Genomic DNA, 12,187 nt, shown 5'->3' with positions numbered 1-12,187 from the left:
ACTGGTTCCATTCTTCCACTTTTAACACAGTTTTGCAGATGTTCCCAAACCCATGCCTTGGTGCTGTCTTCCCAAAATCAGAGCTAACAGTTGACCTGCTCAACCTGGACTTCCTTTTTTTTTTTTTTTAAAGATGGAGTCTCGCTCTATCACCCAGGCCGGAGTGGAGTGCAACGGCATGATCTCGGCTCACCGCAACCTCTGCCTCCCGGGTTCAAGCAATTCTCCCTCCTCATCCTTCCCAGTAGCTGGGATTACTGGTGCATGCCACCATGCCTGGCTAGTTTTTGTATTTTCAGTAGAGATGGGGTTTCATCATGTTGGCCAGGCTGGTCTCGAACTCCTGACCTCAGGTGATCCTCCCACCTTGGCCTCCCAAAGTGCTGGGATTACAGGCATGGGCCACCGCACCCAGCCTCATCCTGGACTTCTGACCAGATCACTCAATCACTAACCTCTGTTTCCCCTTTATATAAATACGTGGTAGTATATCTAGCTTCCTGCATTTTGATTTTATGAAAATGTGAAAATAAATGTCCCAATACTATGATACCCTTCAAGTATTTCCTAGAATGCTGGAGAACTGTCCTTAACCCTTTGAGATCAGTGTGACAGTGTAGCACTTCTCAAACTTTTAATGTGCGTACACATCACCTGGGGAATCTTGTTAAAAATGCAGATTCTGATTCAGAGGCTTCGGAGTAGGGCCCAGGTTCTGCCTTTCTGACCGGCTCCCAGGTGAGGGACGTACTCCTGTTCTATGGACCACACTTGGAGTAGCAAGATTCTAGGCCCTGCTCTGCCCCGAAACTATCTGCTGTTCAACTCTGCCTGTGGCATCTTTTAAAAGCTACCAAGGCCGATTTGAAACAGTTTATTTAGCTAGGCTCTCTGGAAGGATGGTGTGTGTGTAGTACAGTTATTACTGATGCAGCTGTTTCTGTTCAGCTGTAACGAAACACGATTTTTCTATAGAACAGTTACAGATCACCCACTCATTTCCTCGGAACCTTTGCCCAGAGACTCAGCGTCCAGTCAGAGGAGGCCCCACTCATCTCTGGGGCTGGTGGGATTTTACCAAGGAAGAGTCAGGTCTTTCTGTTTTCCTGTGACATGAACAACTGGCTTCAGGCATGGATGGAGAGGGTATTAGGATGAGAGTCTTACTTGCTGAACAGACATGAAACCCTAGTTAGGGTAGTCTCCCTCTGGGTTTCCTTCCAGTGCCCCCGCCCCTGGCCTCCACAGTGCTAACCGCTTTTCCCCTTTTGGTAGATGATCTCAGACCAGTTACTGACTCTTGCCTTTTCTCTCCATTGGGTCTGCAGGTTGCTCTGGAAATGCTGCTACTGCGGAAGCCTGTCAGGTTAAAATGTCATCCTTTAGCAAATTACCACTATGCCGGTAGGTTGCCAGGAGCCCTGTGCCCTGTTGCCTCCTGACAGCGGGCTGCTTGCATGTTTGGTTGTGTCACTTTCTAGCAATGGATAACACCTGTTCTGTCCTAATCACCACTTGTGATCTCAAGGCCTCCTAGGGCAGAGCTATGTCTGTTGCTTTGGCTCTGTTGGCATTTGTCTGTTGGCATAAGCTCCTGCCCTTTGTGGGTGTGCCAAGACCTGGGTGACAGTGGACAGTGCCTGCACGTGTGGCAAGGAGACCAGTGCATGAGACCAGAGAGAGCCACAGAAGGTACAATCAGCAGCCTCCTGGTTTTGGAATCAGTAGCCATGGGTTTAGATTCTACTGTACCCCTTGGTCAAGTCCCATGGTCTTCTGCAGCCTTGGTTTTCTCACCTGTAAAATGAGACTTGTATTCCATCCCTGGTAGTGTTTTTGTGAGATTAGAGATGGTATATGTAGCCCAATGCCTGGCACATCCTAGTAGCATTTATTACTCATGTATCCAACAATTATTTTTGGAACACTTACTGTGTGTTAGGGACTTGCTAAACACTGAGATGCATCAGTGACTATGACAGACATGGGCAGAGTCCTACGTCGTGCAGCTCAGAGGCTCTGAGGAGGAGGCAGTTATTAAATAATGGATCACGCTGACAGGAAAGTCTTCATACACGCAGGGTTTTGTATGTGAATTAATGACAATACCACAATAAGAGAGAAGTAGAAGACACCTTTGAGATTTAAATGGACTGAGAATTGTGAAGAGTGAAGGAAATAGGTCGGAGAGCCTAAGAAGTGACCAGTGACACTGAGGTCAACATTTTCATTTCCATGCACTAACTGTTCCTTCTGAGGGTCTCCACGAACCTAAGTTGGTTCTTTATTTTGGAGGGGGCTGAATTTTCAGTGCCTCTTGATTTTTAATCACTTGAGGGTTTCTTTGGTGCTCTGGGCAGACCCTGCCTAGGCAGGTGCCAAATATGTGGGCTTGGGGACCTAGCTATACGTTTTCCAATCTTTAGTCCGGGCAGCCCAGTGAGGGCTTTACAAATATTGGCTTGCTTTCTCCACCAACATTTGCCTCACCTACTGTGCTCCTCCTCTTTCGTGAACGAGCCTTCCTGCCTGTCATCACAAGGTAGACCTCAAAGCCCCTCTTCCAAGCACAGTAAGCCCAAGATGTCTGCCTGTAGGTCACTCCTGGAACTAGGCCAGTACAGAGTGGACGCATGGAATAAGAAATTCATCACTTCTCCGGTGGCCTAAAGGAGCCAGCTTCTTAATATTTTCTCCATCATTTCCTGCTTGGTGTCTGTCCCAAGTGTGGGTAAAAAGATGTAGGAGTTCTCCCTGATCTGCCATGGAAACAGCTCAGTCCTCTCTCTTAATTTCCAGCATCATCTGCTGCCCACTGAACCCTGAGAGGCTGTCCAGCCTCCTGGAGCCTGTCTCAAGCTTCTTTGCATGATGGTGGGACAGTGGGTTGGCTAAAAGGAGCTTCCCAACCACGTGCTGTGAGATACTGCTGCCCTCAACCCTCAGAGTGGCTGGGGTCGCCAGAGCCTTTGGGCTGGTTAGCTCCAGCTGTGAGCAGCTTCATCTGGGATACAGCTCTCCTCTGGTTCTTCCAAGTGTACCAAACAAATATCATTTTATGTGTATCATGACATTAAAAAGGTCAGAAAGCTATGTACTAGGAGCGCCACACACCCCAGTCAAAACAAAATAAAAACACTAAAATATTACCAAAAACTTTGAAACAAGAGGGCCCTAAACTCTGCCACAGTTAATTGATCTCTTGAGGTTAGGGGTTTCTAGCTAATCCCTTGCCGGTCCCCTGTCCCCTTCCCCAGCAGGCAGACCAGGAAGGACTCTGCTGTTTTCTGGAATCATTTCAATCCTTGGAGGCAAAAGAGGTAGAGCTAAGCTGTGAAGGGTTGATGTCTCCAAGAGAAACGTACTCACTTATGTTTGCCAGTCACTTGCCTTCTCCAGGAAGTGATAGACTGGGACCCAGAGAATCTTCTAGAAGTATGAGCAAAAAGAGCAGAGGTCACTGGTCTCTAAAGTCTGACCCAAAACCATCTCCTTAACAGTTTCCTTCTAAGCCACAGGGGAGGCAGCAGAGTCTTCCCCATCACATGCCCCAGCCACCACCTCCTTCCCCCACTGCTGAACCCCCTCATTTGCTTCCTAAGTGTCAGTGAATCCCATCTCCATGGCCCCATTCTGCCTTGGCCTTTGTGCTGAGCCCTGTTGGGTTGCTCCCCAGTAGTGACTGCCTGTTGGCTTAAGTGCCACCTTGCTGGGACCCTATCTTCTGGATCTCCTTTGGCTCCTAACTCTGTGGCTGTGGCCAGTGTCACCCATCCTGAGTCCCAGCCCCGAATTTGCTCTTCAGGCTCCTAGTTATCTGGAGAGGGAGTTTAGGTCTCCCAAGCCTGCCTGAGCCTGTCCATGTCAGGGAGGGAGGCTGTAAGTTTGGGGAGAAAGACAAAGACACAGGCCTACGAAAATCACTTCCTTACTTTACTCATTATCTTCCCTTTCCCACCCACTCCAAGCTGTTCATTAAGAAAAGGAAAAAGTGACCAGTGCTGGGACCCAGGAGAGATGTGCTATGGGGGAAGGACCGATGTGGTGGGCAACTCGCCCAGATCTAAGGGCTGCTTGCCAAGGCCACATGAACCCTGTACAGGGTCCTCAGAGGAAGGTGCTGTTGCAGTGGCTCCTGGCGCTCAACCCACACCACGATGCACAGTCCAGCCCTCTGTTGCTCTCAGCACTCTCCCACCCATGTGTGGTTAGCAGTTGTGTGCAGTGGTTCCCAATTAGCACTTGGGTTGGGAAGGGCCAAGCATGGGGGAGTCAGGGTGGAGAGGAAGCCCGGTTGTGATTAGATGGATTGCAGCATGCTTGATTTTTTTCATTGAACTGGTCATTCCTGCAGATGGGTAAAGAGTGGAGGGGTGTTAGAACTGACCTGGCTTCTTGGCAAGTGTTCAGCAGAGGCTACTTATTGGCCCTAAGCACAGCCCAAACACCTGTTTAGTCCTGAAACCCTGACCTGAGTTGTGGAGATGGAGGAGACCTGGAGGAAATACTCATTCCATTGGAGGGGCCTTGTCTCTTCTGCCTTGGAAGCTGCCCCAGTTAGATGAGGAGACAGAATTACGTACTCAATAGAGTAATTTTCAAGAAGCACAGCTGTGATTTCATTTTCCAGGCATCCTTAGCCTGTGTCTCTAGATAGTGGTCCCCTCAAGGGCAGGACTGAGTTAATACTCTTTTACCTTGCCTAACACAGCACTGGTTTAAATTAAAAAAGAAAAAAATTGCCTAGTGGACAAGCTCAAATTCTGGATTCAGAATGAGGCTGCCCCCCTTTTATCCACAGAGAAAACTTTGGGGTAATAACCTGCTTCACCTTGCACCCCCAGAAAAATTACTCAACCTTCACCCACTATTGAAAACCCTGTGTGGAAATGAAAATCTGGTATAAAAACAGTCCTGCTTTTTCTACAGTGAACATGTCTGTCTTGTGTAACTTCAAAACATCATCAATGGGTCCAGGAACGGTGGCTCATGCCTGTAATCCCAGCACTTTAGGAGGCCAAGGCGGGCAGATCGCTTAAGCTCAGGAGTTCGAGACCAGCCTGGCAAACATGATGAAACCCCATCTGTACTAAAAATACAAAAATTAGCCGGGCATAGTGGTGCATGCCTGTAATCCCAGCTATTTGGGTGGATGAGCGAGAGAGTTGCCTGAACCCGAGAGGCACAGGCTATAGTGAGCTGAGATCACGCCACTGCACTCCAGCCTGGGCAACAGAGTGAGACCCTGTCTCAAAGAAACAAAGAAAAGAAGAAAAAGAAAAGAAAAAAATTATAATAGAAGTTTTAAGAAAGACCAAAAGGCCCTCTAAAAGATACTGTGTCCAAACTTTCTCTCAACCCTCCATGTCTCTTTTTAATTGCCTGGGTTCACTGTCGATTGCCCCCAAATTAGCCACAGTCCAGAGCCTGTTTCCCAGCAACCAAAGGTCAGAACAGTTTTCATCTGGATACTGTTGCAGCACCAGTTTCATCCAGTTAATTAGGTTCTTTGTAATTAGCCTTAATCATCTTGTTAGGGGCCCCTGCTGATAATAGCCCAATAGCCAGGAATTCCCAGGTAGAACAAATGAGTGTGGGGGGACCCTCAACCCACAAACCCTGTGTGCATGCTGAGTGGGCAGCAGGGATCCTAGAGAGAAGGGAGGGTGTGGGGGGTAGTTGAAGGATAAGGGAGGATTTGAGGCAACCCCCTGCCTCGGTTTTGTATTTTATCCTGGACTTTGTCCAAGATGCAGGATCCAAGAAGGGCCGGCTTAGAGAACCTTGTCTAAGAATGAGGAGCGTGTCCCTGTCAGACTCCAGGAAAGAGAGACATCTGAGCCTTTCCTTAACTTCAGATTACAGAGGGATTTTGGAGGCAGGAAGGAGAAGACTATGAATATAATAGGCAGCCAGCAGTGAGACTGTGGATAAGAAATACACAGAACAAGAAACAGGTGGTCTTGAATGCCACTGTCCACATATCAGCAGGGGCGGCATACGTCTCATAGCCCTGGGCTGATTTGGAATCTGCTCTCCAAGTGGCCAGTGAAGGCTCAAAACATGTATCAAACACTTAGGACCAAACCTGTCAGTCACAGGGTGACTGCCACCATCCCCATGTCATGTGGGGAAACTGAGAGTCAGAGAAGTTAAGTAGGCTTGCCTGGGATCACAGAAGGAGTAAGTGGCAGAACCAGGTTCACAACCTAAGGTGACTAAAATCACCCTTTTTATCACAATTCAGTGATATTATTTGGGGAAAACACATTCATATGTTATTTATCTGTCCAAGGCTTTAGCCTGGGAATTCAATCCAAGAGCCCAGGGATGGACTCTCAGCCTCAGTGGGCAATCTTGTGATCAGGAAGCCAGCTCTAGTGTGAGAATGGATTTGTTGCCTGGCCAAGCCTCTGTCCCTCAATTTGTGGACACCCTGTTGAGCAGACACTAACACATGCACACACAGAGCACTGTCATTTGCACCAAAGCACAAAGCCTAGGACTATGCAGAAGAGCCACCTCTTACTCTCTTAAGACCATGCTCCCTGACCCAGCCCTGTATCCCTTGGAATGGGAGAGTGACATAGAGGGGCAGGGAGAACATGCAGCCTACTCCATCTCAGGATGAGTTGTACAGAATGCACACTCCGGAATCAGGAAGCCACCAAATCCTATGACAGAGCAGCAGTCTTAAAAACCACCAGGAGTCAGCAGGGAGAAGGTCTCCTTCCCCCACGAAGTTTGGGGATCCCTCCTAACAGATGGGCCAGGAAGTTACTTCACCTGTGGAGTTGCATCTGGCAAGCAATTTGGAAACGAAGGGACATGCTTCTCAGAAATCGACAGGCCTAGGAACTGAACACTGCTTTTGGGGCCAGAAATCAGGTAATGAGCCTGGCAGGTAGAAAAAAGTATATCCACTGCAGAGACTGGCTGAGAAGGCTGGATGGCCCTGTTAGTGTCTTGTCATGTCTCAGAGCTGCACTCTAACTTAGGAAACTGATGGTCTGGTTGAGGTTGGAAAAAATTATCATTGATCTAGTTGAGGGTTTCATCAGCAAAGTGTCCCCTGATTCCCCATCGGAGATGCAGCTGAGGGCCACAGGGATTCTGGACCTACAGCAGGGCAGCAGAGCAACCTCTGTGGAAGCTTGCATGAGTCAGCTGGTATGACAGACCACCATTGTGGTCTTCCTTTCATCATTATCTTTCTGACTCCTCTTACCTGTTTGCTGTTTTGGTGGATACCTAAAAGGAACCATGATTGTTGTTTGGTTGTTGAGCTGAATTGTTGGTTATTCCTTTCTGTGTCCCTCTTTCTGCCTCTGTTCCTGGGTAAGGGGACCCCAAGGCTTTGAATGTTGGACAGAATTTGAAGAATGGTGATGGAAGTGCTATAGAGCCTCAAATCCCACCAACCGCCTGTGCTCACATGCACTCCGGCAAGGATTCTCCAAACCCCCAGCCCCCTTGAGGCTCCCTGTTACTGTGGTCTGCACGGTCAGAACTGTCCAGTCCTCTGGAACCCATGGAAGATGATTCCCTTCTGCTGAGGATTCATGGGAAAGCTGCTTTCCTTCTAGAAGTAAAGAGATAAGTTTGCAGCTGGGCACAGTGGCACATGTCTGTAATCCCAGCACTTTGGGAAGCTGAGGCAAGCGGATCACTTGAGGTCAGGAGCTCAAGACCAGCCTGGCCAACTTGGTGAATCCCCATCTCTGCTAAAAATACAAAAATTAGCTAGGTGTGGTGGCACGCACCTGTAATCTCAGCTACTCAGAAGGCTGAGGCAAGAGAATCACTTGAACCCAAGAGGCAGAGGTTGCAGTGAGCTGAGATCTCGCCACTGCACTCCAGCCTGGGTGACAGAGCAAGACTCCATCTCCAAAAAAAAAAAAAAAAAAAGATAAGTTTGCAAACCAAATAAATTGGGTGGTGGCCCTGCTTTTGTAGATGTCTGACCCCGCCCAGCTGTGGAGAGCATATTCTGAGTCTGGAGCCAAAGCTCCTGACTTGAGGACCCATCAAAGAGCTGCACAAGGAAGTTGTTTATTTCAGAAATGTGAGTTTATGTCACTGAGCCATATATTCTCCTAAGGACCCTAGGCTCCCCACCTGTAGGCTAAGGAGGCCGCTGCCTGCCCAGAGCATTTTTGCCTGATTCACTTATTTTGGCCAAACCCTACAAAGAAAGAGGCGATTAGGGTTTCCTGTACTGCAGCCCCATCAGTTGACCATAGCAAAATGGAAACCTTGGACTCACCCGGAATGGGAGGAAAGATATTATGATTTGGGGTACTAGTGTACCCCACTAATGAAGTCTAGAGAAGTGTAGTGAGGTCAAAGCCTTGGCCGAATACCATCCAAAGAATCAGAGATATGGAGAATTCAGCAGGCCAGAAGAACAAGACTGAGTTTTCTCTGAACCAGCCACAGTGGTGGAAGCTTCCCTAGAGCCCCCAGAAATAGGAGTGCCCTTAGAAGTAGGCCTTATTTCTTGCCCCAAACAAGCCAGTACAATTTTATATTATTATCTGCATATCCTGCTTTCTTTCGTGGAGGAAAAAGACATAAATATCAGGTTTAGCCAGTAAGGAAGATGCACCAGCCCAGCAGTGAAGCCTCTCCCTCTTCGGTCGGCAAATCTGTCAAGAACTGGCTCCACTCACCTCTCCAGCCTCATCTGCTTCTGCTGGAACCTTATACTTGAACCAGATTAGATTACTAGTCGTTCTTTGAAAACCTCCATTTCCTCATCTGTCAAGTGGGCTCATCATCCTAACAATCTTACAAGATTGTTAGTAGAACCTAATGATGAATAACTGAAGTACTTAGAACCTGCCCAATAGTAAGCACTTAGAAATGTTAAGCTATTTTTCCTAGCACAGCATCTTGCTTGTAATATACACCTAATAAATATCTGTTGAATGAACAACTGAAGTGCATGACTTCACTCTTGCCTCTGACTTTGCACATCCTGCTTCCTCTCCCCAGAATACTCTTCCATCTCCTTATTGTCTGACTTGCTTCTATGTGACCTTTCAAACTCAACTCATGTTTTCTCTAGCTGGAAGCCCTCCTGGCTGCCCTGGCCCTAACCTGAGTGTGGTGTTTCTCCTTCGTGCCCCATTGGCACCTCACCTTTACCTGAATAATTACAGTTACCACCTTGAACGTCATGGCCTACTTGTTTGTCTCCCCAGTAGATTGTGAGCATCTTGAGGCTGGAGGGTGAATCCAGCCACACCCTGAAGGGTACTTGCTACGTGAATGCTTGCACTTGTGAATATGATAATTACGTTAAAACTGTACCTAAAATTTGTCGAATGCTCATTGTTTCCCAGTGATGATGCTGGACACTTTTTGTGCATTATCTTCTTTAACTTCCACAAAAATCCTAACCAGTGGAGGCAATTATAGTTATTCTCATTTGTAGGTAACAAAACAGGCTTAGGATAAGTAACTTGCCAAGGTCAAGGCCATAGCTGGGACTTGAACCCAGGTGTTAGAGCTCCTAACCATTATATCACGCTTTTTGTTCAAATGGGAGTTTGATATGTATTATATCACTTGCTCTGTAGTTGTATTTTGTAACTTAAGTAAATGAACCAGCAACGAAAAGCAGGGGGAACTGTGAGCTGTTCTTATGAGGTTTGTGTTTTGTTGTAGGTTCGGACAAGTGGACCTCCCTAGAAAGAAAACTGTTTAACAAAGCACTAGCCACTTACAGCAAAGACTTTATTTTTGTACAGAAGATGGTAAGCATGATTTTTCCCATTGCCCCCTTGAAATTAAATTTGGGAAATTGTACACGAAAATATTTAGAAATATTTGGATACTGGTTTAAGATACTTACAAAAAGGATGTCTTCCACACTCACTGGTGAGGATGGCAGTGGATATAGGGGTGGTATGGCCCCAGTGTTAGGACCGTGGCAGGGAGAGGACAGGGCAAAGAAGGCATAGATTATCTGGACACTGCAGTGGTACGGGGTTATTTTCTATCTTAATAAAAATGTGTAATTCATAATTCTGTCAGAATAACTAGAACTCGGGCTCCTGGTCCACAATTTACATAATTTATTTTATTTATTTATTTCTTTTTTTTTTTCCAAGACAGTTTTACTCTCTCACCCAGGCTGGAGTGCAGTGGCGTGATCTTGACTCACTGCAGCCTCCACCTCCCGGGTTCAAGCGATTCTCCTGCCTCAGCCTCTAGAGTAACTGGGATTACAGGCACGCACCACCATGCCCGGCTAATTTTTGTATTTTTAGTAGATACGGGGTTTTACCATGTTGGCCAGGCTGGTCTTGAACTCCTAACCTCAAGTGATCCACCTCCCTCAGCCTCCCAAAGCACTGGGATTACCGGCGTGAGCCAGCATGCCTGGCCATACATAATTTATGTATATTTGACAGATCTACCATATTTCTGACAGAATTTTCTGGGGAGAGGAGAATGTGTGGCCTCCATCTACCCAGTAGCACAGTTTCTGCTGTTGAACTCCTATTTTTAACGACAGTAATAATAAAAATACCTTGCATATACAGCATTCTAAAGCAAAATAAAACTTTCACATAGATGAAATAGCACTTTATACAACAGATAAACTTATTGACTTTATTGGCTGAGAGATGGTTTAGCATAAAAAATTAAAATCATTCAAAGAGTGTTTCAACAAACTGATGAATGATGGAGCCATATTGTGTTAAAGCCATTTAAGGCTGTTCAGGTACACAGAGAACAGGGCCGCAGGTGACAGCACCCACTGGCCACTGGCTGAGACAGATGGTCCTCGGAGGTGCCCTAGGGTGGCATGTCTCTGTTGTCAGTCTAGGGCCTTGCCTGGGCAAGCGTGAGAAGCAGGAGGACTTTGTCTCTGATTTGCCTCCGCCTCCATGTCTGCATTTGCTCCTGCCTTGCCCTTGGCAGCCGCCATGCCTTTGCTGCCCTGTGTGCCCAGCAGCTCTCATGCTCCATCTTTCTTGAGTCACCCTCCCCCCCAGGACTGGCCTGGCATAGACCTCAATCCTTTAGGCCCCACACTTGGGACTGATGACGGATTCGTGTATTGAGCTTACCAGACAACATGGGTTTTAACCCAGGGCTCTCTGGGACGGACACTATCCTCACTCCCTCAGGTGATTCTAGTGTGGAAATTCCAGGTGTCAGGGGGATGAGAAGGAGGCAATTTTGAGGAGACAGGACTGGGTGCCCCTCTCATCTCACCATGTAGGTGGCCTTCTTCCCACCCTCAAGGGTAAGGCCATCCTTTAATCTGCCTCCAGCAAACCCACATTATTACACCTCACCTGATCATACAGCATATGAACTAAACACAGGAATGTTTCTGCCTTAAGATGCATAGACCTTTGCCTGTTTGGGGTTGAATAGGGCAAGGCCCATTTCCTGCAAAACCTAAGCTCTGTCATCATAACTTTTGCCTTATATTCCTATTCCATTACTAAGGAACATTTCTCATAAGCATATTTTGAAGGTCAAGTTAGAGACATTCAAGCATATTAAATGAAAAAGCAACTGCTTTATGGGTTAAAAAAATGAGTAAGTCTGTAAGGACTGATCTGAAAAAATCTCCAAGCTATATTGAGAAAAAAAATCAAGTTGCAAAGCAGTATTTACAGTGTGCTACCTTTTGTGAGGAAAGATGGTAGGAGAAGGAATATATTTTTGTGTGTGTTGGTACATGCATTAGAAAATTCTGGAGGCCAGGCACAGTGGCTCACGCCTGTAATCCCAGCACTTTGGGAGGCCAAGGCAGGCAGATCGCCTGAGGTCAGGAGTTCGAGACCAGCCTGACCAATATGTAGAAACCCCGTCTCTACTAAAAATACAAAATTAACTGGGTGTGGTGGCGCATGCCTGTAATCCCAGCTACTCAGGAGGCTGAGGCAGGAGAATCGCTTGAACCCAGGAGGTGTAGGTTGCGGTGAGCCGAGATCACGCCATTGCACTCCAGCCTGGGCAACAAGAGTGAAACTCCATCTCAAAAAAAGAAAAAAATTATGGAATGGGTTGTGACTCAATGCCTGTAATGCCAGCAATTTGGGAAGCCCAGGCAGGAGGATCACTTGAGGTCAGGAGTTCGAGACTAGCCTGGTCAACATGGTGAAACCCCATCTCTACTAAAAATAGCAAAAAATGAGCCAGGTGTGGTGGTGGGTGC

At 47.1% G+C, this 12,187-nt stretch overlaps 1 protein-coding gene across 45 annotated transcripts in view; it reads left to right on the top strand.

The window, feature by feature from the left end:
• TRERF1 (transcriptional regulating factor 1) overlaps positions 1-12,187 on the top strand; it is a 292,890-nt gene that overhangs the window by 261,054 nt on the left and 19,649 nt on the right. For all 45 annotated transcript variants that reach the window (XM_063633061.1, XM_063633067.1, XM_055264111.2 and 42 more), the window contains 2 exons: positions 1,329-1,404; positions 9,673-9,761. In XM_063633061.1, the coding sequence (XP_063489131.1) occupies positions 1,329-1,404; positions 9,673-9,761 (165 nt within the window). The remainder of the gene's footprint in view (positions 1-1,328; positions 1,405-9,672; positions 9,762-12,187) is intronic.

This window comes from Symphalangus syndactylus, chromosome 23, assembly GCF_028878055.3.
Source record: "Symphalangus syndactylus isolate Jambi chromosome 23, NHGRI_mSymSyn1-v2.1_pri, whole genome shotgun sequence".
NCBI classification, from domain to species: domain Eukaryota; kingdom Metazoa; phylum Chordata; class Mammalia; order Primates; family Hylobatidae; genus Symphalangus; species Symphalangus syndactylus.
Note: the sequence above shows the minus strand (reverse complement) of the source record. Positions and strands in the feature narration are given on the sequence as shown.